A 25,822-nucleotide genomic window follows, 5' to 3' on the forward strand; every position below is an offset into this window, starting at 1 on the left:
TTTTATCTCTAACCTTCTGTAATCTGACTGGGGCAACAGTGTCTAATGTGCTAGTGAATATAGCGTCTATGCTGTTAGTCATTGCATCTAGGTCGTTTGAGTTTGAGGGTACATTAAGAAGTCCAGACAGATCAGGCAGGTTATTTGTGAATCTGTCTTTGGTGGTCGAAATAATGGTTCTACCGAGCCGATAACGTGGTGAGATACAGTTAGTCTGTTCTATAGGTAGTGTGTACATTATGAGGTAATGGTCTGTGATGTCATCACTTTGAGGTATGATATCTATATCAGTGACTTCTATTCTGTGTGATATTATTAAATCTAGTGTGTGGTTACGTCGATGAGTTGCACTAGTGATGTTTTGTTTGAGCCCAAGTGAGTTTAGTAAGTCCATAAATGTGAGTCCTAAAGCGTCGTTTGTGTCGTCAACATGAATGTTAAAGTCTCCTACAATTAATGTTTTGTCAAAGTTAACTAATAGGTCTGAGAGAAAATCTGTGAATTCTCTAAGAAAAACTGTGTAGGGCCCTGGGGGTCTGTACACGGTCGCTAGAGCAAGAGACATCAGGGATTTCTTCGTGTGCACGTGCGATAGTGTAACATTAAGGACGAGCACTTCAAAAGAACTAAATCTATGCTGTGTTCTCTGGGTAACAGTGAGGTAATCACTAAGGATAGTGGCGACACCACCTCCACGACCAGTCAGACGAGGCTCGTGCTTATAGATATATCCTGATGGTGTAGACTCGTTTAGACTGATGTATTCATTTGGTTTAATCCACGTTTCGGTGAGGCAGAGTGCAGTAAGGCTATTTCACTGACCTGATTGGTCAGTGAAATGTTTCATATGTATGTAACTGTATGTTTTTAAATTCTTACTATGATTATAAATCTCTCAGCCTTCTTTGTCCAGCAAAACAACAACATTCCCCTCTGATAGACACAGAGTTTTATACTCATCATTTTTCCACATATATGGTGTAACAAGTCATTCTTTCAGAATCATTCATTATTTCCACACAATGTTATACTAACATCTAGAATCTTTCATTTCTACAAGTGAAGCTGAATTCAATCCAATCATAAATCTGAACAGTGAAGGTATAGCTGCACTGATCCAATAAATAATGGCCACCAATCACCCAGATCTCTCTCTCTCTCTCTGTCTCTCTCTGTCTCTCTGTGTACGTCTCTTGGACCATATACAGAGTTTATAAGTTTTTAAGAAGCCGCATGTCACAGCTTGTTCACATCCATATTGCTCGCTGACCCACAGGAACATTACATTTTAACTATATTTTTATATCTACATGAACATAAAATACATGTATATATGTAAGCAGCAACAATAGACATTACAACATGTCTTGAGACATTTACAGAGGGGGAAAGAACAGTGGAAATTGGGCTCTAACCTTTGTGGGTGTATTTAATATCAGGAAACACGAAACAGTACAACATGCTCCAGGCTCGATTGTCTTTACCTAGCACTGAGAAACCTGGACGATAAACTTCACTTTTCTATGATGAAAAACTGAAATACTGAATCTGAATTGGTGAACACTGAAAAAAATATATTTGATTATTGACTTGATTTTATTTTTTAATCTGAATTTTGGGAATGATTATACAGTGCTAAATGTAAATGTAAGAGATTTTACCCTCCATGATAACAGTGTTGCTACAGTACAGAGGCTTTTCTCCCATAGACAGCTCTCTGATCTTCATGCTGGTTTTTCCTATTTAACAACACATTCAGGCTTCACAAGTAAAACTGGAGACTAAAACCAAGTGTAGATGTTCAGAACTATTTATTATTTAAATGATCAATCTAACAGGGCACACCTGGGTAATAAGAAACACGTCACATTACATTTCAATATTTTTAATATTTTTCTCATCTAAAAATAGTGTGGTCTAATAAAAAAATGCACCATGATCTATGTTATTTACCATAGAAACAAATCTACATATAAATATCAGTAAATAAAAACTAAAGTTGTAAATTTCTCTCACATTCATCGTTAAACATTTTTTTTATTTGTAAAAACATCTGCTTTTGGGTTAACTTAAATATAAATTTAAATAATTTACCATTCACATTTTCTTCAGGAAATGTACCGTTGTAGTTATTAATGGTGCTAGTTATTAATGTTGTAGTTATTAATGGTGCTTGCAAAGCATCATTATTGTTACTCTGCATACTTATTATTATTCCTCCAGTCACTTTTTCAGCTCGTAACTAGACCCATGAATGAGGTGTCAAATCGACCGGCTCATTGAGGACGGGTGTGCTATGACTTTTATAAGCGATCGGAATTCCGGAATAAAGCAGAACAGTGTTTCTTCTTACAAGGACTCTGGATCTTGACTCTGACTATCGGATTCACTGAGAACGAACGAGATTATTGCATAACTATTTTCTTATTCTCCAAGTGGTACACTTCAATTACATCAAAGTTCAACTCTTGCTTCATTTGGAGTTGTGCAAATGTTTTTGAGTTTATTGGGAAGATTGTGTACTGGACAGGTTATATAAATCTTAAATACAGACCTGCTGACTGTAGCTTATCTGTTACTCAGACTTCAGATAAAATGTAAAATTAAATTATAAGTATTTACACACAGATTCAAGATAGTATGAATCTAGAAGAAAGTACAATTTTATTGTTAAATCATAAAAAAACACTGGTTGAATGTTTCACTCAAAACAAACAAAAAAAAAATGTAGAATACAAAGTACTCTGTCCGACATTTATACACAAACTCGAGATTTTACTGACACAATCAGTTCAACATGAAATCAACTACGATCCATTAACATGCATGTCTTCCTCTCCGTTTTCCACACCATAATCTTCTCCATCATCCACACCAGCAATATTGTACATGGACACAGACTCCTCCATCCCCATTTCAGGCTCATCTTCCTCTTCTTCCTCAACCATGCCCTGTACACCTGGAAGAATGTGCAGATGAAATTCAGTGTGAACAAGAATGTCTCAAAGCAGATTTTACGGGAAAATGCCTTTTGATTAGCAGTGGAATCAATTTAACTTAGTTCCGTTTATTCTCAAATCTAGTTGTTCAGGAGGTGGTGGATATTCTGAACAGGCAGCAAAGGCAAACAACAGGTTTACATTAAAGGTGGGGTGCATGGTTGAAAGCCAATGTTGACATTTGAAATCACCAAAACAAGCGCCCCTAACCCAAATGGGTGTCACCCCTGTTTTGATAGCTCCACCTCACACATACATACACATGCAACCAGGCACTATTATGGCGGAACCTGCTGGGGCAGTTGGCCAAGGGGATATTTTTATCAATAAATGAACTTAATGAGTAATACTATGGTAATTCAGGTCAAATGTGTTTTTGTAGTACTGTGTGATGTACCATGAAAGGTTTAGCTCCGTTTCACGCGGAAGACCAGTTCTCTCCGGAGAAAGCTAAACCTACTGTATATTAACACGGGTCCTGCTTCTTGCCCTATCGTAAGCCTTTTTGTTTTGTTTTTATCCACCATGTCAATGTTTCAATCGCTTTCTGCCAATGTCACACATGTGCACTGAACATTCTCTCCGCCGCATATTGACAAGACACACCCCTTTCTGCTAATTGGCTACTAGTTTGTTTTGTTTGTCGGCCCTACTCAGTTTTCTGAAGCATTTTTCAAACATCGTGCACCCCACTTTTAACGCTCTTGTTTGAATACACAATGTTGTTTCTGTAGTTGTCACTCCACATAATCCAACATTAATAAATAGATTAAAAAACAGATGCTGTTGGTTAACAAGGAAAAGCGTAATCACTGATACAGTGAGAGTTTCTGGAAGTCGATGTTTCTCACATTGCGTTGTAACATGCAGAGTAAAAGCTATACGAATTTGGGTGCAGATATATCTGTATCTGACAGGATATCAGATCCTCCTTAGCACCAATCAGATTAAGACATTTAATTAGATCAGATATTTGCTGATCTGACACTTTCTTTCATTCAGCCAATCTAAATGATGTGCCTTCTTTCCTGTTCACTTAGCCTCTTTGTGCCTGAGTGACATTTAAAGAAACTGAACTTTTTGCTTTAACATGCTAGCATTGTAGTTTGTAGTGGCAAACATGCTGTGATTTTACCACGAAAGTATTATTCAGTGAATGTGTGATTTTTAATCCAACTGAGCAGTGCCACAAAACGAAAGCAATAGTTACTATAGAAAACAGAAGTGATCCCTGTGTTACCTTGTCTGCTTTCTCTTCCAGGGATCTGTCCAGATTGCAACATTCCCTTCAGCCTCTCCACTTCAGCCAGCGATGTCGCGTTTGCAATAGCAGCCTGTTTGTGGTGAAAAAAGCCACTTTTAGACATTTAATTGATCACAATCACCTCCACATTTTATTAGGGGAACAGAAACAAATCAGTGACCTTGATGGCTTCCATGTCTGCCGCAGAAGGCCCCATTTTCACTTTCTCAGCCTGCAGCCCGGCTCCTGGTGTGAACCTGAACAAAACATTCAAACAGTTTCTCAGGGGCTTGTTCATGCAGTGCTGCTTCTTCAGCCTTTTAACCACTGTTCTTCCAGTCAATGTAGTATCTTGTAGATCTTATCATTTTTTAATAAGCTGATACAAAGAGAGAAATGCCTTGAGCCAGCTCTCCTGGAATACACTGCAGATGTTTTAGACTTGTGGAGATTGTGGGGTTTTTTGTGTGTAAGTTTTTAGTAAAGTCAATTGAACAGTTTGCGGGGAAAGCCAGATCACTTCACTAAGGTCTGAAGGCCCAATAACACACTTCTTTAATTCCAGTGATTCAGAAGAGCTATGCTTGATCAAGGGCTTTCGTCTTACGTTTTTGTGCGCTTGGCAATATCCTTTGCAAGCTGAGCGCCCCGTTTGCCTTTGAACATTTTCTCAGCCTCTTGACGTTCCTAAGGCAATACATCACAGAGTTAATGCGAAAAAGACATCAAGCAGGATTTGACTCCATTCGAAATGAGGAACAGTTAGGCACCACAGAGAAAAAGAATGTACTTGAAATAAGGAAGGTCTTCAGAAATACAGGTTAGTCTGCAGTGGGAGATTAGGATTAATCAACTGTTCTGTGCTAGTTTGGAGTTGCCAGCTCTTTTGAACCTTCAGATCAACGATTAGACCAGATCATGAGTCACATCAGAGGATAATAAAGGCTTTGTTTTTTTGTTTTTAAGACAGAACTATTGCAAAATATGCTTTAAAACTCTGAGATTATCCTTTTGTGCATAGAATCCAATCTCAACACCCATTTCCCCTCACTTCAGTCATGATAGACCTAATTTACAAACAAATACTAACTGCTTAGTGCATATGGTGGTTTATGACTGAAGGACCATCAAAAAAAAAAAAAAAAAAAAAAAATCACTGAGGATGTCTGTAGAAATGTGGCCCAGGTGTTCATCAGATTTAATAAAAGCATCTTCCACCAAATGCTCTTGCAGATCTGCCAACTCTGTACATTAACTAGCAGCGTCGCTCTATTAAAAACAGCTACACAGGTTTTAGGAAAAGCGAACGATTTCCAGCCTCATACAGCGTCACACTTCAAAGTCTGGCCTTCCACAATAAGCTTAATTCTTTCTCTTCGTCATCATCATCGTACCCTACCTTTAATTTCACCTTCTGGAAATCCAGAACACGTATCTGTGGAAGTTTGTTGATGACATACAGCCTGTAATGCTTCTTGTTGGTTACTGGGTTCCTTAAGAGACTGGAAGAAAAAACAAAAATGTAAATGTTTACTATTTTTAAAGAGCAGAAGGCTTTGAACATGATCTAGCTGTGCATGGATAAAGTAACCTACTCCTATCCATGTTTACATTCATCCTTATAATTTCTGTCATTTCACAGCACAGCTGAACGCTCAAATCTGATTGGTCGGAAAGGCGTGTATTACTTCCGGAATATAGTTCTGACTGTAACTTGATTGATGAGTAATATTTATATGTTGCCATTTCAATCATTCAAGTTTGACTGAAATCTGTGTTCTTAGCTACGACAGTCATTCTTCTATTTGTGGATGTGGAGGGTTTTTTATTTAGGGAGATGTTAAACATTTATGGAAGGATTTTTTTTGTCTCGGTTGTCAAGCAAATGGTTGTGATAGAAGCAGAATTATACGACAGACCGTGTTTTACAAAGAAAGTGTTGAAGCGGGTTGTTAATTTATTACTCAACCATCTTAAACAAATCATTTATTTGTAGCCAGTAGAAAAGGTGCATATTCTATTAATCAGAAGGATGACCATCATGTACACAAATCTGAACTCTGATTACTTCTCCACTTAGAGAACCACAATCAAATAAAGCAAATAAGACACACATGGTTTCTGCTTGCAGGATATTTTACACTTTTGCCATGTGAGAGATTGTAATCACAAATACCTGAGAAGATTCAAGGACTTGACTGAAGCGAGAGGATCCAGATCACCCTGTTAAATAAACACAAAGACAACACAGTGTTTAAACATGACTAGAGGAGGTTCAAAGCCTGCTGGTGCTTTAGAGCAAGAGGTCCCGGGCCACAGCAATGAGAGTGAGGGATCCTGCAGCTGGACCACCAGAAGGCCATGTGATGTATGTAATAATATTTAAACTTAACTTTTATTTTTCTAGTTAAATTTATAACACACTGTGCAATATGTTACGTGCAGTATCTCAGCTGTTTAACTTCTACAACTATGCAGCATTTTACCTGATCACTTGTTTATACTTATACTATTTTATGCACCATAAGGACTAACACTTCATTTCATTGTACCCTGTGCAATCTTTACATCTATCCATCCATCCTTCTATGTGAGCAGATTCTACATCGTCTCAGCGGAACATTACTCACCAGCTCTTGGATGTTGTTACTCGTAAGTATCAGCTCCTTAAGATTTGGCAACGAATGCTCAAGGTTTTCCCCGATCCGGCTGCAACAAAAGCACAACAGCGTTCACATTTACACACAGTTTTTTTTTTTTTTTTTTTTAAACGACTACATCTGAGGTTACACGTTTGCATGCATCATGGAGAATATGCAAAACGTGAATCTTGTTTTTGTTTTGTTTTTTTTTACATAAAAAAATGTTTATTGAGTTCTGCCCTGAATAACTTTACTGCAGTTTAATCTTTCCAAATCATCCAAGAATCCTTGACAGCAAGAGGTTGCTTGGCACTACTGCTCGTGTATATCTATCACTGTGCAATGTCACTGTCACTAATACAAATTCCTCGCATGCGAAAACATGCCTAGCAATAAAGCTCTTTCTGATTCTGTTTATATACTTGCAGGGAGAGCTGGTATAAATGCTTTAGAAGAGACACGCGCATTCCAAAAATAAATAAATAAATAATTGAAGCCATCGTAGTTAATATACAAGTTAAATATATACTGAACTTTCACATAAAAGGCGTAAAGACATCAAGGGTCTTCAGACATAAACAAAATCTTGTGGTGGAGTCTGGAGTACAGATGCGCTGGTCAGGATTTTCCAGCAGATACCGACAACTGATTGTGTATCATGGTGATTGGCCGAGCCCGATCTTCAAGCTTTATAGAACTTATGTAAGCTTGTCCTTAAGTTAACTGTTACTTCAGCAACTTGCTACCGGTTCATATGTCCGGGCAAATTTAATAATTAAGAATCAAGGTGTTGAATGTGGCTGATGGATTGATCTGAGTGTACCCAGGCTGGAGCGGTCTCTTCAGTTAAAATCCCCACGAAAGCCGGGCGTTTGTTTTTGAGGGATGCCAGAATTCGAAGCCATGACTGTTAATCTCAGGAAATTCAGCTGTCGAGAAATTTCAGTATAATCCATTTTTGTAGGTAAATAAACCACACTGGCTTCTTCAATCAAAAACTAGGGTTTAAATCTGTATCCCATCACAAAAGCACAACCTCAAGAGCTTCAGATTTTGAGCCAACCGCAAAGTTTACTTTTTTCCCCACTATAAACCTAAAATCGGTTAGTGTGACTTTTTAGTTCTTGTTTTTTTGTTTTAGAACCAAAAAAGAGTAAAGTTGGAGCAAAACCCCACATGAAACACACAATAAACATGTGTGGACTTGAATCATTAAAGTTAGCTCACATCATTCCAACTATGCCGTTAATGAGACTTTATGTATGAATGTTGATATTGGATTTCAACCCTCTCATTTATCAACACCAGAATTCACTAACACCAGAAACCAAACTCACAAGTTCATGTAATCATCACACAGTAATGTTGACCTAACAAACACGTTCTACTGTTACACTGTCCTTCCCTCGGACTCACCAGATGCGATTGTTGTTCATCAGCACGGTTTTCAGTCTCCCGAGCAGCGGGAATCCGTCCAGCTTTCTGATCTCATTATCGGAAAAGTCAATGGTATCGAACTGATCCAGAGTCGCGCCGAGGTTCTCTAAAACCGGGATTTTATAACCTGCAACAACATGAACACAGGATTTAAAGGCACAGAGTAGAAGAGAGGCGGCGGGGGGGGGGGGGGGGGGGAGGGACCACAACAAGTAGAATATAAAAACAAAGCACGGTCACTTTATACAGTGTGTCGTGTAGCTCATACGACAGAAGCTCCTAAACTAAACACCTGAATCCTTAACGACTTCTTGTTAATTATATGAAAACACACTGAGGTTTATGTTGTAGGGCACTAACAATTAGAAGCAGCTTGAAATTCAAGCCGCGTCCATGCTGACTTCAATGCTAACACTTCAATGCTAACACTTCAATGCTAACACTTCAATGCTAACACTTCAATGCTAACACTTCAATGCTAACACTTCAATGCTAACACTTCAATGCTAACACTTCAATGCTAACACTGATGCTGACTTCAATGCTAACACTGATGCTGACTTCAATGCTAACACTGATGCTGACTTCAATGCTAACACTGATGCTGACTTCAATGCTAACACTGATGCTGACTTCAATGCTAACACTGATGCTGACTTCAATGCTAACACTGATGCTGACTTCAATGCTAACACTGATGCTGACTTCAATGCTAACACTGATGCTGACTTCAATGCTAACACTGATGCTGACTTCAATGCTAACACTGATGCTGACTTCAATGCTGACTTCAATGCTAACACTGATGCTGACTTCAATGCTGACTTCAATGCTAACACTGATGCTGACTTCAATGCTGACTTCAATGCTAACACTGATGCTGACTTCAATGCTGACTTCAATGCTGACTTCAATGCTGACTTCAATGCTGACTTCAATGCTGACTTCAATGCTGACTTCAATGCTGACTTCAATGCTGACTTCAATGCTGACTTCAATGCTAACACTGATGCTGACTTCGATGCTGACTTCGATGCTGACTTCGATGCTGACTTCGATGCTGACTTCGATGCTGACTTCGATGCTGACTTCGATGCTGACTTCGATGCTGACTTCGATGCTGACTTCGATGCTAACACTGATGCTAACACTGATGCTAACACTGATGCTAACACTGATGCTAACACTGATGCTAACACTGATGCTAACACTGATGCTAACACTGATGCTAACACTGATGCTAACACTGATGCTAACACTGATGCTAACACTGATGCTAACACTGATGCTAACACTGATGCTAACACTGATGCTAACACTGATGCTGACTTCGATGCTGACTTCGATGCTGACTTCGATGCTGACTTCGATGCTGACTTCGATGCTGACTTCGATGCTGACTTCGATGCTGACTTCGATGCTGACTTCGATGCTGACTTCGATGCTGACTTCAATGCTGACTTCAATGCTGACTTCAATGCTGACTTCAATGCTGACTTCAATGCTGACTTCGATGCTAATGTTGATGCTAACTTCAATGCTAACATCATTTAGCTACATTACCTCGCAGATCTAGTTCTCTGTCGCGGACCGGATTCGTGTACTGAGCAGCCTGCTCGACTAACTCTGCCGACAGTTTCACCATGTCGACTGAACAAGAACAAAAACAAAAGCAAAACAAATTTATTCCAAATATCGCGCGTCCTGAAAGAGCAGAAGAACAAACACTAACGTCTAGCACACGCTACCGCCAGGAAGTAACAAGAGTTTATGTTTTACTTCCGGCGTTAAGAACAATACTGCAGTCCTGCCCCCTGCTGGACTGGAACGGGATCATAGGAAAATCATTGGAAAATAGGACAGTTTTTTTTTTCTCCCCCTGAGCACTAATTATTGTCATTTTGGGAGTCTTGATTTCTAAAAATATACAGAAATAACCAGAGAATGAATGTCTAAATCGTTATATTTGTAAATCTACAGACACTTTAATTAATACTTGGGCAGGGGTGTAAACAATGGACATTATAAGTGTAACATTATATAAAATTCATTATATTATATTATATTTACGTTACCTTATCTGTGTGGCACTGGATAATATGATTATAAATAATTCTATAACTTCTGTATCTGTATTATATGGAAAAGAGTACGGTTGTGATGCCCTGGGACATAAATAGGTCAGCTACTGTGAACTGTCAACAAAATTAAGTGAACCGTGAACTGTGAACCAAAACACTTTATGCCTGTGAACCCTCTACATTTGCTCCTTTAACTAAGAAACACTATTCGCACAAGGCTTAACTAGTACAAACATGTTGTCAGCCTAGAATTAAGCACTTATACTGTTTCGGAGTCCCGGACACTAATTGGAAGGCTGTTCCATAATAGCAGGGATTTGTATAAGACTCTGCTGTAGCCTTTACTTTTTGAGGAACCAACAAATAGCCTTCATATTTTGATCAAAATAGGTGTAGCAGGATCAAAAGGTGGAACTGCGGTGCAAGACCATTCAGTCTTTAATAGGTCAATAGTAGCATTTAGTATTATATACAGAATTTGACTGGGAGCCAGGGCAGTTTGGATAAGAAAGCAGTGATGTGGACATATCTTTAGGTTCTAGAAAGGACTCTTGACTACTGTATTCTGGACTGTCTGGAGTTTATTTATGCACCTACTGGAACACTCAAACCGTAATTTCAAATTCAGACAGGCACTAAAATAATCACAACCTAGAAGTAAGAAAAGTGTGAGCTAGTTTTGAGGCTTCATGTTGTGATAATTTTTCTTATCTCTGCAATATTTCTGAGATGAAAGAAGATTATCCTAGTGATTTTATCCACATGAGCTTCAAATAAAATACTGAGTAATAATCACACTAGGATCTTTTGCTGCAGAATATGATGAAACAGAAAGATCATCCAGAGATACTATATAATCACTGAGCTTACGTCTTGCTGCATGTGGTCCTTGTACATGTATGTGAAGCAGAATTGGTAGGATTGCCTCCTCTAAATTGCTCCTAGTTGTGTATGTGTGTATGTGTGTGTGTGTATGAGTGTGTGTATGTGCATGTGTGTGTGTGTATATGTGCAAGTGTATGTGTATGTGCGTGTGTGTGTGTATGAGTGTGTGTGCATGTGAGCGTGTATGAGTGTGTGCATGTGCGTGTGTGTATGAGTGTGTGAGTGCATGTGTGTGTGTGTGTGTGTGTGTATGAGTGTGTATATGAGTGTGTGTGTGCGTGTGTGTATGTGTATGAGTGTGTGTATATGAGTGTGAGTACAGTATGTGCATGTGTGTATGAGCGTGTGCGTGTGTGCGTCTATGAGTGTGTGAGTGCGTGTGTGTATGAGTGTGTGCGTGTGTGTGTATGAGTGTGTGTGTATGAGTGTGCATGAGTGTGTATGTGCATGTGTGTGTAGTCCCAGCTTCTACACAGTGTTATTATTATAAGCTCTGGAAGATAAAGCATTTACTGACATATGAATGAATATTTAGATGGACTTCACTGATCAGCCTTCATGCTTGCACCACAGGCAGTCGCATGCTTTGCCAATCCTGTAACTAAACTTCTGCTTTAAAGTAAGGAATTGTTTTACATAGTTATAAAACAGAAACATACTGTTTGCTGTTTTGTGATTCCCACTTTGCTTAACACACATAATTTTTTCTCCTGCACCACAGATTTAAAGTATGATATTAAACACATGACCTGACATTCATTCCTTGTTTAAGGAATCAAATATAATTTATATGTATTTTTATTTTTATCTAACAGAATGTTAAAATGCAAGGTATTTCACAGACTCGCTTACCCATAATTTTCCCCTGTTGCCAGAGAGAAAACTGGACATTTTTAGGGCTAGCCATTGCTTTCAGCTGTGACAGGTTCATAAAGAGGCTGGCAGATGTTGCTCGGTGTAGTGAAGGTGGAAACGGATGTTTGTATATTACTGCAGGAAAATTTATTCGGAACAGGACGACTGGACGCAAGCCAGAAAAACAGTCAGCAGCCTTTGAGATTTATTCTCCAATAAACAAAAGACTGAAACAGACCTCCTGGGTTCGGCACCATATAAAATCATATAAAGTTTGGGTGGAAAAAGGAAATTAGATCCTGCAGGAGTGCAATCAGCAATCTTTGCCACAAAGGAGTATCAACATCTTTGTAGATTTCTCTGTGCTCTTTTAAAATGTAAAGCCAAGCTTTTTGGATAATTCAAAATAAATCAATCCATAGTGCAAGGACTTATGCAAAGGATTCTGCTACAAACCAGTTTGTATGATGCATGGGTAAAAAGAAAATGAGGGTTTGTAGAGCTTCTGAGGCATGTTGTGTTAGCTTTCTCACTTTCAATCTCACATAATGCTTTCATCAAAAGTCAAATAGACACGGCCTCACAATGCATTCGATGTAACGTCTCAGTATTAACCGTTTCCTTCCTGTCACACCGTCTGACCTCGATCACTACATGCTTTATGAACATCCATCACAATATCTATAGAAAAAAGTATTGCTGGTCAGTGAAAAACCTTCTGAAAGCATACACCTTACAGAAAGTCTCTTTCATACCAAAGTTTCTCTAACAAAAATAGAGAATCATTCACTTCTCAGAAAGGATAAGCTCATAATCAAAAAGGCATCAAAAGAAAGGAATTCAAATCTTATAAAGCTTTTGTCTATTTCTCTCTCACCATGATGCTCAGCTGCACTGTCTCTTTTAGAAGCCCTTCTTTTAAAGTCAGCAGGGATTTACTGAGCTGGTTCTGCTCTGTTGAACTTCTTGTCCAGAAATAATGGATTTTTTTTACTTTCTCTGAACTGGCAAGAATGCAGGAAGCATAAATACCTTGTGTTCTGATGGAATGAAAAATACTTGAGGAATAGCAATCAGTCCTGCAAGAAAGTGAAATTATAAAAATCATGGCACATAAACCTATCAATAATAAAACTAATGTAAGGGATGAAATAACATGTACTGTTACTGTTCATTTTATGCAGTTGAATTTTTTTTTAGCATTCCTTATATAGGTTTAGATAAACGGAGTCCTATCAAAGGGAATTGCTGCCTTTATGTGCTTTATTGTAGTCAGGGTCACAGTGGAGTCAGAGCCTTCCCCAGAAACACTGAGCCTGAGGCAGGAATACTTATCCATTACATATGAATGAATACCGAAATTTATAAAGTCAAAAATATCGTTTTTTAATACGATATATATATATATTTTTTTTTTTAAATTAAAAGGATTTCTATATTTTATCCACTCAATAGTCTACAATATAATATACATATAAATGTAGTGTAATTATAATAATAAAATATAGTGGGATATTCAGTAATAATGGCTGTGCAATATCGACTTTTGTGATACCAGCAGACTGGAGCCAATGGAAATGCTTCTCGTGCGCGTCTTTATTCCTCTGAGAACTTCAAAGCGGACCGCTTGAGGTAAATTATCTGGAATGATTAGTATATTAATTGATTTATGATGCCTATCCAGCTAACACATGATGTACTAGTTACGTAATAATTGCACCCAAGAAGATTGGAACTGACCAGTGTACTAAATCCATGAGTCAAGACAAATACAGCAACAAGCAAAATGCATTGACAGAGAGTCAAGGAATGATGATGAAAATAATAATTTTTATTAATACTTCAGTAAAGTTCATTAAATCTATTTTGTTGTTAGTGTGGTCTTTAAACTTATGAACTGTGTATGGACTGACAAAGGTGGTACATGAGGAAGCAATTTGACAACAATGCAGTAAATCAAAAAGCGTGCTTGTTAAGATACCAGCAGACAAGCTAATCCAGCACAAATTAGTGCATAAAAGGTCACCAAAATGAAGTATTTGAACCTCATAATTAAATACAAAAGGAAAACAAAAACTGCAAAAAGGTCCACTTTTTGAAAATAAGAACCTACCCTTTCAATAGGCTGGCTACGGACCTGGACCAGGATAAAGCAGTTCCTCAAGATGTACAAAGAAAATGTCTACTAATTTCTTACATCAGGTTGTATATAACCTGATGTAAGAAATTACAAGGACAAAATGAAATCTGAGGATTGTCTGGTCGGCATATTTGCTTTGGTATGGGTTTTACACACCGGATACAACATATACTATATAAATGACCAAAATCTTTCTAAGGTGTTTGTTCATAACAAGTTTCACAGAGCCTTACCATACATTCTCCAAGCTTCTCTGAAACTGTGTTGGAGGGTGTTTTTTATAGGAGATTGTTGAACTGATTTGCAGAGATTCCTCCCTTTAAAGTGATAAGTAGACCCGTCGCATGGCAACAAATTGCCCCTACAGCCTTAAAAAGCCACCATATTCCCGTAGTGGACTAATATTACATATAGGAACAATGAGATATATACATGGGTTTAACTTTTCTCTTTCAGATCCAAAAGTTAATTTTTTTAATCATTCCTCCTTTCCTTCATCCTTTTTTAATTACCCGTTCATCTCCCTTCTATTATTCTTCCTTTGTACTTCTCTCTGAGTGATTTAATACTTTGTGATAACTGCAGCCATTTTGTTAAGCTCAAGGCCTAAACAGAATGAGATTAGTGCACCTATATGAAAGTGATGTGTCTGCTATGTAAGTGTCAGCCTTTGAGCATGTAGCACTGCTCTCAGTTCTCTGCTTTATCTTCACCATGAGCGGAAGGAGCTCACCTTGACAAGGTGTTTATCAAAGGGCACAGAGGACTTGTAGATAGCTGTGCAATTTAAATCAGAGAAATTTCATTTGCATTTTAAATACTTAACTAAACGTTTTGCTAATTCCCCTTGCGGGATACAAGTGTGCAGCAACTTTTAGATGGAGGCTGTTTGCGAAGTTTTCCTTTAGTCCTTTAATGGTTTAATTCCTCAGCTCTAGTAACTGACTGTGAGAGGTTTTACATGTTCTATACATGTACAGTCTGGGTTTTATTCACATTTTTCACTTGTTCTGCTGTTTGTTATGTTTTTTTTTAATAAGGTCTGGACTTAAGGTTTACTTGAGAGTTCAGAGGGTCAACTCACAAACTTGATTTAATTTTTTCAGGACTGCTTTTAATATTCTGACAGGGATTCCATTCATACTAAATGGAAATGTAGACAAACAGGTCAATAATTGTATCCTGATTTTGCTAAGTAGCCAGAGCCCTAGGTCAAGAATATAATAATAACGTCCTTTGTTTAGCATGAAATTCAGATACACATAATAGTCCAGCAATATTAGCACAACTTGTCAGCTACCCATATAAAGGACTGTGCTGACATTAGCAATCTACATAGATTAGTTGGCATTATCCCACCATCAGTAGTACACTTGTCATGATGTTAATTAGATGAATTTTGCCGAGTTAACTAATACTGATGTTAATCATTTAAGATAGGTAACATTAGACTGTACTGTTAGATTTTGTAATTAGAAGTCTAATTTATTCACTTTGTTTACATTTTTGTGATGTTATGATACTTGTGATTGTATTAATAAGGAATAAAACATGATCATTTGAGCTGGTAAAGGGAAATAATCAAAAACAGTGCTGTGATGCCGTGCTTACAGTATTTAACAGCAGCTATTTAGAGACACTACTTTGACCTGAAATATGATCCTGTACAATTCCAGTCAATGACCAGGTTTTATCAGTTTGGACAGTGGTTCTGAACCGTTTATATCTGGTGGAAATATTTTGTATGGTTTAACTTGACTAAAATTCCCACAAAACTAAACTATTGATAAATAGGCCCAGTACTGGAACACGGGGAAACTGCTTTACACAGTTGTGCCATTTGGTTCCTTTGTTGATTTATATTCTGACTGAACCTATGATGTCTGTTTAAGCTGTTCAGTTAAATACAGTATTACTTGTGACAGACTACATACTGTACACTCCTATCTGCACAATTAAGTCTTGATTGCAGTTGTTATCTAATTACCATTTCTCTGTAATATGTTCACTTGTATGGATTCATCACTGCTCTTCCCAAGTCTTCACTTCCCAGTCTTTTAACCCATAGATGGCATATACAGCAAGGACAAATGAAAACTGCAGAACTTTTTAACTGCCTGAACTTTTATCATGGTTTAATGACATCGTCAGGTCATTTTCTCTTTTAGCAGATTTTCAGCTGTGACATTTCTTTCTGTATTTTGGCTGATGAACAAAATATTCAGAAAGCAGATGGAAAATTGTGGCTTTAACTTAATACAGCTGTTCTTATGCTGCCTTCCACACAGAGTAGATTTTTATCTAAGGAGTACAAACAGTTTTCAAATGTTCTTCCTATCTAAAGTGTCTTGTTTACCTACCTTAGAAACTTTATATGAAGAATGCCTCTTCTTGTTCTACTTAGCTGGGAATCTAAGCTCGTCAACCTTTCCAAGAAAAAGGTACATAGCATGATAGGTTTGATAAAAGGAGCGATGGATCCAGGAGAAATGAATCACAGAATCACATAATCTTGTGCACGCAAAGTTAAAACAGATCAGATTTTGTACTGAAAGAATATATTAAAAAATAAAATAAAATTATGGTTGCAAGTGTGCAAAATATGCAGTGTAGTTATAAATGTGACCAAGTGGAGGAGCACGTTAGCAATACCAGAATTCCTCTCTCTAATGTACACATTTACAGGCATCATTTTCTATATATTAATTTGAGATGTACTATATGGTAAATGTTCTGATTATGGGTACTGGCTGTGGCTTTCAAAAGGATCTCATGTGTATCCAGAAAACATTCCCCATAATATTACACCAACACAACCATCTGAACTGTTGACACACAGCAGGTTGGGTCTAGGGTCATGCTGTTGACACCAAATTTTGATCCAGCAGAAATGTGGGGGTAAAAAAGTGAGGTGACATCAGGTGACAACATTCTATAATCTTCATCTGTTAAGTGTCAATTAATGTGCATATTTTAGACTTCCAGATCTTAACTGACAGGAACCTGATGTGTGCGCCATTCTGCTGTTGTAGTCCATTCACCACAAAGTTCGATATGACATATAATTCTGAGATGCTGTTCTGCTTGACATGCCAAATGCTGTAAATGTAATGGTTATAAAGATGCTTATTTTACTTTACCATAGATTTCATGTCAGCTTTGTTGTTCTTGTGACTCTGTTTTTTTAGACTCTGTTTTTTCTGTGAAGAAGTTTCTTAAAGCAGACATTCTGATGTTTGATGTGAACATTAACTGAAGCTCTTGACCTGTATCTACATGAAATTTTTCACGTTGCTGCAGACATTTGTTTGATGATTGGACAACTGTAAAATGAGCAGGTGTACAGGGGTTCGTAATAAAGTGCATGGTGAGTGTATGTTGCTGTTATAAGTCATTCAGAAGTCATTTTAGTTCATTTTGAAGCAACTTAGATTGAAACAACTGTTTTCTCAGTTGTTTCATATCACATTTATATTTCTGTGATAACGTCAGAATAATCTTTTATGAAGAATCTTAATATACGGTCTGGCAGGCAGTAGAATAACGCCAACACAGTGCCACATGATAAATCTGGTTCCTGTATGAAGGGTCCTGTAATCTGGAGTAGGCTGTTTTTAAGACAATAACAACTGCCAAACCTCGTGTGTGTGTTTATTTCATGCTTTCATCAAACCCACTTCAGCTTGCATAAATTCATGTCCTGTTTCCTGCTGTTAGTCTGGGTGCTTCTAGTAATAGATGACCGACAATCCCATCCAAAAAACCCACATTAGCACCAAACATTTACCACTTAGGCTATCCAAGTGTGGGAAATAAGCAACAAGATAAATAAAGAAGTCATCCTTAAGGTTCAACATCCAGTCGTTCAAGTCATGGCTGCAACCTCATCTGTGACAAAAGAGTCATTCATTCAGTGCACAGTGCTCAAACGGCATGCTTAAAAAGTTCATGATCTCGATATTTGGCAAAAACAAACTTCCGAAAGCCAGCAATTTACCAGTGAAAACCCAGATCAAATTCTTGCTCCAAAAGGTCACCAAGAGAGTGATGCATTTCTCAAGATGGCTCACACAGTTTATATAGAAGAAAAAATGCATTAAACAGGCCACTTGCTGGTGGCAACAAATCATTTAGTTTATTCTGCCACTCTTACAGAAGCAAAAAGTTTAAACATTACATTCACACTCCAGTATATACAATACCTGGGGTATTAATTCATCTTTCTTGATCAATGATGCTGTTGAATGTTTTTGTTTAAGAGGTTCTTCACTGCAGTTTAAAACAATGAATATGGTGTCATATTCATCAATTCAGCTTAGTGCTGGAAATCAGTTTATTGAGGATGTGGCCTCTTCAACATATTCTTTATATTCGCACACAGCTCCCTGCTGCAAAAAACACTGATTAGCCATAACATTAAAACCACAGACAGGTGAAATGAATAATATAGAATAATGCATTACAAAGGCAGCTGTAAAGGTGTGTAGTAGGATGTAGTAGGCTGCATGTGAAAAGTTGTTTCTTGAAGATGACATGTTGAAAGCAGGACAAATTGGCAAACCTTAGGCTTTGGCAACGGACAAATTGTGACGGCTTCTCCAAAATGGCAGGTCTTGTGGCATGTTCTTGGTATGCAGTGGTTAGTACCTAACAAAGTGGTCCATGGAAGGACAACCGCTAACAGGGTCATGTGTACCCAAGGCTCATTAATGCACATGATGATTGACGGCTAGCTGGTTTGGTCCAACAGAAGAGCTACTGCAGCAGAAATGGCTGAAAAAGGATCATGTGGAGTGAAACATCATGTGTGTTGCTTTTCTAGGGAAGAGATGGTCTTGAAGGTCTTGACTTGGCCTACAAATTCCACACATCTCAATCCAGTCCAACATCTTTAAAATGTTTTTCCGATCCACGGAGGCCCCACCTTGCAAGACATAAAGGATCTGCTGCTAAGGTCTTGGAGGCAGATAACACAGCACACCTTCATAGGTCTTGTGGAATGCCTCCATGAGTCAGAGTTGTTTGGCAGTATAAGGTGAACGTACAAAATATTAGGCGAGTGGATTTAATCTTATAGCTGACATGAAATTCTGTAATATCATATCAGAATAAAAAGTAAACTATACATGAACTATATGAAGTTTATAAAACAGATAGCTTTAAAAAAAATACCTTATGGCAATCAAATAGCACCCTTTCAGGGTTTTATTGAAATGAGGTGTTCAGGTTTGAATCCAGATATAAATGGATGAAACATGTACATCAGATAACAGAGCCGTATTAAATGAAGTGACCTGTCCTTCTCTCTTTTACACTCGTGTTACTCATTCATCCTGTCATCAAACAGGTTCTGCAGCAGAACTGTCGGAAGAGTTTCTTCTCACACAGCCGGTTGGACTTCACCATGTCGCAGAACACTTCATCCGCTTACAGAAAGCAAAGAGAAAGAGCAGAGTGAGAGAGAGAGAGAGCGTGAGTTAGACCACTCCTTCAGTTCAACGCATGATATAACCTTCTCATATAAACTGTGCTCCCAATGTAAACTTTCCAATGTAAATCAACTACTAAGTGTTATTCTCTAATTGTTATTAATCATTAGTTAATTACTTTTTCATTTTAGTGACAATTAATGTTGGTGGCCATGGCCAGTTTACAAGAAGTGCCCCTTTTCCACCAAGGCAGTTTGAGTGCTCGTTCGGGGCCAGAGCCTAATTAAAAATCAGTTCTTAAGCAGCACCAAAACATTGCTGGTCTAGAGTTAACAACCGCTTGTGTCAGGTCCTTGGGGCGGGGTTAATGCCATTGCTGATGTTGTGTTTGCCACTGCTGCGCCAACGTTGCTGTATAACGTTGTATACAGTGAAGTAAGACTTGGCTCTGTGATGGCTCTCTAGCCCATGGAAATCAAAACTGGTTCTTAGAAGGCTCGACCGGTGGAACCAACTTCGAACCAGCACCAGCACTAGCTCTGAACCAGCACCTGGCTCTTTCTGATGGAAAAGGGGCAGGTAATTTTAGAAAAATTTACACTTTACACTTCCATGGCAGCAGAGGTCCCCACATCACCTATGAATTATTAATAATTAAATAATTTCTGAATTCTGGCTATGAAAAACAAAATGCACAATCAAATCAGAACTCAAGATTGTCCACATCTCACACCTCAAGAATGTCTCACACATCTCCTGTCCTTTCACCTGTCACTTTGATGCAAAAAGACATTACCATTTAATTACCATAGAAATTAAAATTTTTCTTGCACTGTTTAAAGTGATTTACTTCTTTTTAGTGGTATTATGTGTTAATATTATTGTTTAATCAATCCCATTTGACGATATGTCACAGCATCTATCTTGTGTTATTCAAAACAACTCATGTCACAATGCATGTTATTTTTACAGTAAAAATAAATCAATGTAAAAGCTAATAATCCAAGTATACATGGCCAAATGTCTATGGCTACCTGACCTTCACACCCATATGTGCTTTTTGAACATTCCATTGCAGATGTAATCCCACCTTTCTATTATAATAATCTTCTCTCTTCTGAGAAGGCTTTTAGATTTTGGAGCGTGGCTGTGGGGATTTGCCCATTCAGCCACAACAGCAGTAATAAGTTCATTCACTGATGTTGGAAGAGAATTGGCATTGAGTGCAGCCTGCATTTCTGTTCATCCTAAAGTTGTTCATTAGGGTTGAGGTCAGGGCCCTGTGTACACCATTCGAGTTCTTCCACTCCAACCTTGCCAAACCATGTCTGTATGGACCTTGCTTTGAACATAGGAGTATTGTAATGCTAGAACAGGATTGCGCTTCTTTGGTCCATTGAACATTGAACATTCTGCGCTTCAAGCTTTGTGGTACCAGTTTGGGGAAGAACCGTATGTAAGTCTGATGGTCTGATGGTCAGCTGTCCACAAACTGTTAGTCATATTGTGTTTACGACTAAAACATTTTGTCATATCTATGGTAAAGTATATTCAACAACCAATTAATTGCAGTTGAAATTAGTAAATACTATCAAGCCGTATAAGGCCGCTCTCTGTAATACCTGTGCAATAATCCAGTGGACATAACAGTAGTTATTAACTCCTTGATCTATTTATGGGCATGTTTTTGACATATATCTCCTGTTATTAACAAATTATGACAAAAAAATCTGTTAATTCTAAAATATGGTGTGCATCAAAAAGTACACTCTCTAAGTGTCTGACATCAAGTTTATGCATCTTTGTCATTCTACTGTATGTTCTCTCTTCCCTACTGCCTGTCTTGCTATTTACAATCCTCTACTCTTTTGCCTCCTCTCATGCCCATGCCTCTTCTTTCACTCCACATTCTCGCCTGGCCTGGTCATCCCAGTTGTGCTGTTATGTAAGCCTGGATAAAAGAGAGTTTTGGGTTAATGTGGAATAGAATTTTCTCAAAGCAGCATTGTTGGCACCCTACTGCAGCGCTTATTCACAACCTCTTATACCCTATACCTCCTCATCCAAGTCCCTTGGTTCTTTCCAGTCTCTTATTTGTTGTTGTTTTATGGTCTCTCTCTTTCTCTCCCTCTCTCTGTTCCTTTCTCTCTCCAATAAATTCTCTTTTCTTCTAGTTTGCTTTTCTGCCTGCATGTATCTCCCTATCTATTTTATTTTCCTCCTTCTCGCTCTGTCTTTCTAATGAATAAGTCTTAAGAGACAAAGTCCCCGTGGGCCATAGTTGAGCCGTCTGCAACCAGCTTTGTTAGAGACAATTTAAAACTCGAGTGGCCCCTAAAAGCTCTCTGGTAAAGAAACCGCAAAAACAAAGCTGTAAAAATGGAGTGTCAAAGCGCAGCATGACATTGCAGCTCTTGTCTAGCTCAGATTTGTTCCAGTAAAATTCACCGTTACACAATTGGTAAACAACTTCTCCCTACAGCCTGTATTGCAACAAGTGCAAAAGCCAACTTCAATATCATTGCTCAGTGGTACAAATAATGTAATGTAAAGTTTCTATGTTGTAGAACTCTAAAATTGTAAAGAACTGGATTATTTTCTTGCCTATAGCATATGTAATTTTGTACCATTGTGCTGTCGAATTCCCAGTTCTGTTTTTAGGTCTGAAAACATTTCTATAGCAGCATCTCTGGCATCAGTTGAGGCTGTACTTCAAATTGTACATTATATTATACTACAGCATCAGAAGGTCAGAAGGTGGACATTTCCAACTTTAATGAACAATAGGCTTATATTAATGCGCTTATTGTAATACATTATTATTTGTAATAACAGCTCATACACAGGGACTTGTACAACAGATGCTCTGCTGTTAAAACTACCAATAAGATTTTTTTTCAAAGAAACATGTTTCTTGGTCAAATGATAAGCTGAATATTTTGAGTGAAAGACAGAAAAAGATATGTCGGTTGTTCCACAACCTTAAATCTGGCAATAAACTGTGAAGTGTTGCTCATTAATAAATTAAAGAGTGTAATCTAATAAAACCCACTAGATGGCCAGATGGGACCTGAAACTGTGTGTGGACTGTGGTCATAAAACAGCTATCGTTTCTATAGTACCAGGTTATTTAATATAATTGAACACATCATTTTAGTCTAGACTGATTAAAAAAGTTTACCCAATTTAAAAATAGCGTTTTACTCCAGGATCAACACAGCAGCAGTGATTCATCAAACCTGACTACACAAAGTAAATAGCAAGATTAATATTATTAGTAGTAGTATTTCAGTATTATACATTGTTATATAATGATTTCATTACATAGATATACATACTGTATAGGCTAAGGTTATGTCAGGCCTGATGAGCTCAAAACAATAATGTCAATAAAATAAGATGTATAATATAAGATATATTATAATATATAATAAGTAATACAGCAGTGGTGGCTCAAAAAATAAAGGTGGGGGAGCTCAAGCTGACATGCTCTTCCTAACACGCTTGTATATGCAAAGACTTACACTGGTCTATAATATATATGTGAATTATTTTTTTATAGACTCTATGATCTATTCTATAATGGGATTTGTAACCAGTAAACATCAACTGCAAGTGACCAATAAAGCTCAATAAACTGCCTGAGGATATGGCAGTGCCACTAGCAGCCTTCCCACTGTGTGTCCTTTCCCTCTATAAAAGCAAAATCTAGAGTGTGGTGGGAGGCGTAAGGAGAGCTGGAGGCAATGTGTCCTACAGTGCAAGTGAAACATTTCAACCGAGCAATGCGATTTCTCAAAACTTTCGGGCCGTGCTGAATCTTCTGTGCTTACTATTATTACAGGTGGCTTTGAATATGCAGGTACCGCTGACCAGGTTGTATCCATCTCTGCACTGAGTACAGATTGTTCCAGGTCCGTGGCAGCTCAGACAGTTCTCCTCACATCTGCAAAACATAACATGCAAATCACACACATGCATGATTTTTAAAAAAAAAAAAAAAAAAAAAAAAAAAAAAAAAAAAAGTTCACAAACATTGCTTTAAACCAAAAGTCTGTTTTTATATATTTTTATATATATATATATATATATATATATATATATATATATATATATATATATATATATATATATATATATATATATATTACAAAAACAAACAAAAACATTTACACAAGGAAAATGAACGCAACCCATCACACAAAATTACCAAGAAAACTCAGCGAGTATATATATATATATCTTATCTTATATTATATTAAGATATATTATATCTTATAACTTTCTGCTCTTTATGGATGAATGAACCAAGGCAATAAACTTGGGCCATCATGATGTTAATATGTATGAGGGCATCGGCCGGCTGACGCTGGCACACTGTACCCTTCTGGCTGCTCCACTGATTCTCAGCAATCGGTATGATGCACAAATTTTCACACGCTCAGATATAAAGCCAGACATGAGGGAAATCATATGATGAGAGTGAGCGTGTAGTATTGGAAAATGTCGGATTAAATTTGGAAGTGTGAGACAGGAAGTTGTTGTGCAGAATCATTATTCAATTCAAAAGAACACGGCACTCAAACCTCATATTCATCTAGTATGAACACTAGTATCCACTAGATAACGCTATGCAAACGTCTTTTTTTTTTACTTCCCATTGGATCATTCTATGTTTATTCTATAAAGATTCCCATTAAACATTACGTTACATTTTAATTAGAATGCCAGTGACACAAAGTTCCTATGGAATTGTTTTAAAACCAATAAGTAATTTAATTAATTTATGATAATAAGTAATTTATTAATTTATTAATTTAAAATTTATGAGTAATTTAAGTAATAATTAATAATGTTAGTAGTCGCATTAAAATAACATTATGACAGTTCCAATGTAAATGATTAAAATAAAGCATGTTTATATCCCAGTGATCCCATGGTCATCTGTGCCTGGGAGTGTAAGGGCCCAAAAGTGGCTGTGCTCTTTCTCCTGTCAATCACAGTCATTCAGCATGATGCAGTTACCTGGCTTCACATAGAAAAAGCACATGATCGTGTTCACCATTCCTGGTTGTTAGTTGTGACTCACACAAGTTTTTTAAATAACCACATTTTAGCAACAAAATCAGTACATTTAAAATAAAATAAATATGTGGCAGACACACTAGGACAGGCCGTATAATTGTTCGACCGTTTTCTAGGGTTCCAACTTCATTTGGAAAAGCCTCAAACTTTATATTGATCAGTGGAGCAACAGAAGGAATATACATTAACAAATACTTTTTGTTTGTGACCTTGTGGAAGTCAAACTTTTTATGGTGTGTTCGTCACGCCTGCAGTGGTACATGGTCTTAAGTAATGCTCTTTATTCTGTACATTGTTTTTCAGGGTCAAACTTTTACTGCTGTCTGGTCTTGTCACCCTTACAGCCTCTCTCTCTCACACACACAATACACCTTCCTACACAACCTTTTCATTCCTCCAGAAGAGAATTCATTCACCATCCGTGACCTTCTTTTAAAGCCTCTATTTGCTTCAAACATCTTTCATAAAGAGAAAACCTCCTGATTTATGACCCAGACTGACAAGGTAGCTTGAGTTCTGTCTGACTCTATAGTGACCCATTACAGACATCTAAAATGTGGTGATAGTGCTGTAAATTCAACCTTTCTGCAGGAGGTGAACAGGTGCTTTGCTACAACTGTTCACAAATCCCTAATTCCCTATTTATGGAGAAAAAAAAGGGATGGCACAGTGGTGCAGTAGTGCAAATAATAAAAAAAATCGCTGTTCTTGGGTTACTGTATGTTTAGGAATTATACACTATTTCATTACGTACAGTATAACATGAGAACCAAGGCTAATACATTGAATGTAAAGCATATAAACACTGATTTCATTTTTGTTTTATATGCTGATGTAACAGTAAACATGATGTGTAATGACACTGTTGATTGTTTGACGTCAGCATAGCATATTCCTAAAATGACTAAAAATAGTTTCAAAATATTACTGGCTTTGTGGCTGTACTTTGATTAAAGGAATAGATGTGAGAAAAACAATTGTACACATTTCTCCTTACTACAAATGTAGAAGATCAGTCATGGGTGA

At 37.5% G+C, this 25,822-nt stretch overlaps 2 protein-coding genes across 3 annotated transcripts in view; both read right to left on the bottom strand.

Annotated features, from left to right (window-relative positions):
* Positions 1–2,636: 2,636 nt before the first annotated feature.
* Positions 2,637–10,090, bottom strand: snrpa1 (small nuclear ribonucleoprotein polypeptide A'). Its single transcript, XM_027163942.2, has 9 exons — positions 9,885–10,090; positions 8,301–8,448; positions 6,873–6,951; positions 6,419–6,465; positions 5,642–5,744; positions 4,850–4,929; positions 4,424–4,499; positions 4,240–4,333; positions 2,637–2,959 (listed from the first exon to the last, which is right to left on the bottom strand). The coding sequence occupies exons 1-9, from the start codon at positions 9,964–9,966 to the stop codon at positions 2,808–2,810; spliced, it is 861 nt and encodes a 286-aa protein (XP_027019743.1). The 5' UTR covers positions 9,967–10,090; the 3' UTR covers positions 2,637–2,807.
* Positions 10,091–18,395: 8,305 nt separating this feature from the next.
* Positions 18,396–25,822, bottom strand: part of pcsk6 (proprotein convertase subtilisin/kexin type 6) — a 51,846-nt gene continuing 44,419 nt past the window's right edge. The window contains exons 20-22 of one of the 2 annotated variants that reach the window (XM_047809919.1): positions 23,545–23,657; positions 22,893–22,954; positions 18,396–19,708 (exon numbers count right to left, since the gene is read on the bottom strand). In XM_047809919.1, the coding sequence (XP_047665875.1) occupies positions 22,923–22,954; positions 23,545–23,657 (145 nt within the window). In that variant the 3' untranslated portion in view covers positions 18,396–19,708; positions 22,893–22,922. The remainder of the gene's footprint in view (positions 19,709–22,892; positions 22,955–23,544; positions 23,658–25,822) is intronic. The other variant, XM_027162340.2, reaches the window with a different exon arrangement.

This window comes from Tachysurus fulvidraco, chromosome 2, assembly GCF_022655615.1.
Source record: "Tachysurus fulvidraco isolate hzauxx_2018 chromosome 2, HZAU_PFXX_2.0, whole genome shotgun sequence".
In the NCBI taxonomy this organism is placed as follows: domain Eukaryota; kingdom Metazoa; phylum Chordata; class Actinopteri; order Siluriformes; family Bagridae; genus Tachysurus; species Tachysurus fulvidraco.

What these genes read in the sequence shown, in the direction of transcription:
- snrpa1 (XM_027163942.2), bottom strand. Translation starts at nt 9,966, where the DNA reads ATGGTGAAACTGTCGGCAGAGTTAGTCGAGCAGGCTGCTCAGTACACG. An exon ending in AAGTCCTTGAATCTTCTCAG is followed by an intron (nt 5,745 to 6,418) that starts GTATTTGTGATT and finishes TTTTTCTTCCAG; the next exon opens with TCTCTTAAGGAACCCAGTAA. An exon ending in ATTGCCAAGCGCACAAAAAC is followed by an intron (nt 4,500 to 4,849) that starts GTAAGACGAAAG and finishes TGTTTTGTTCAG; the next exon opens with GTTCACACCAGGAGCCGGGC.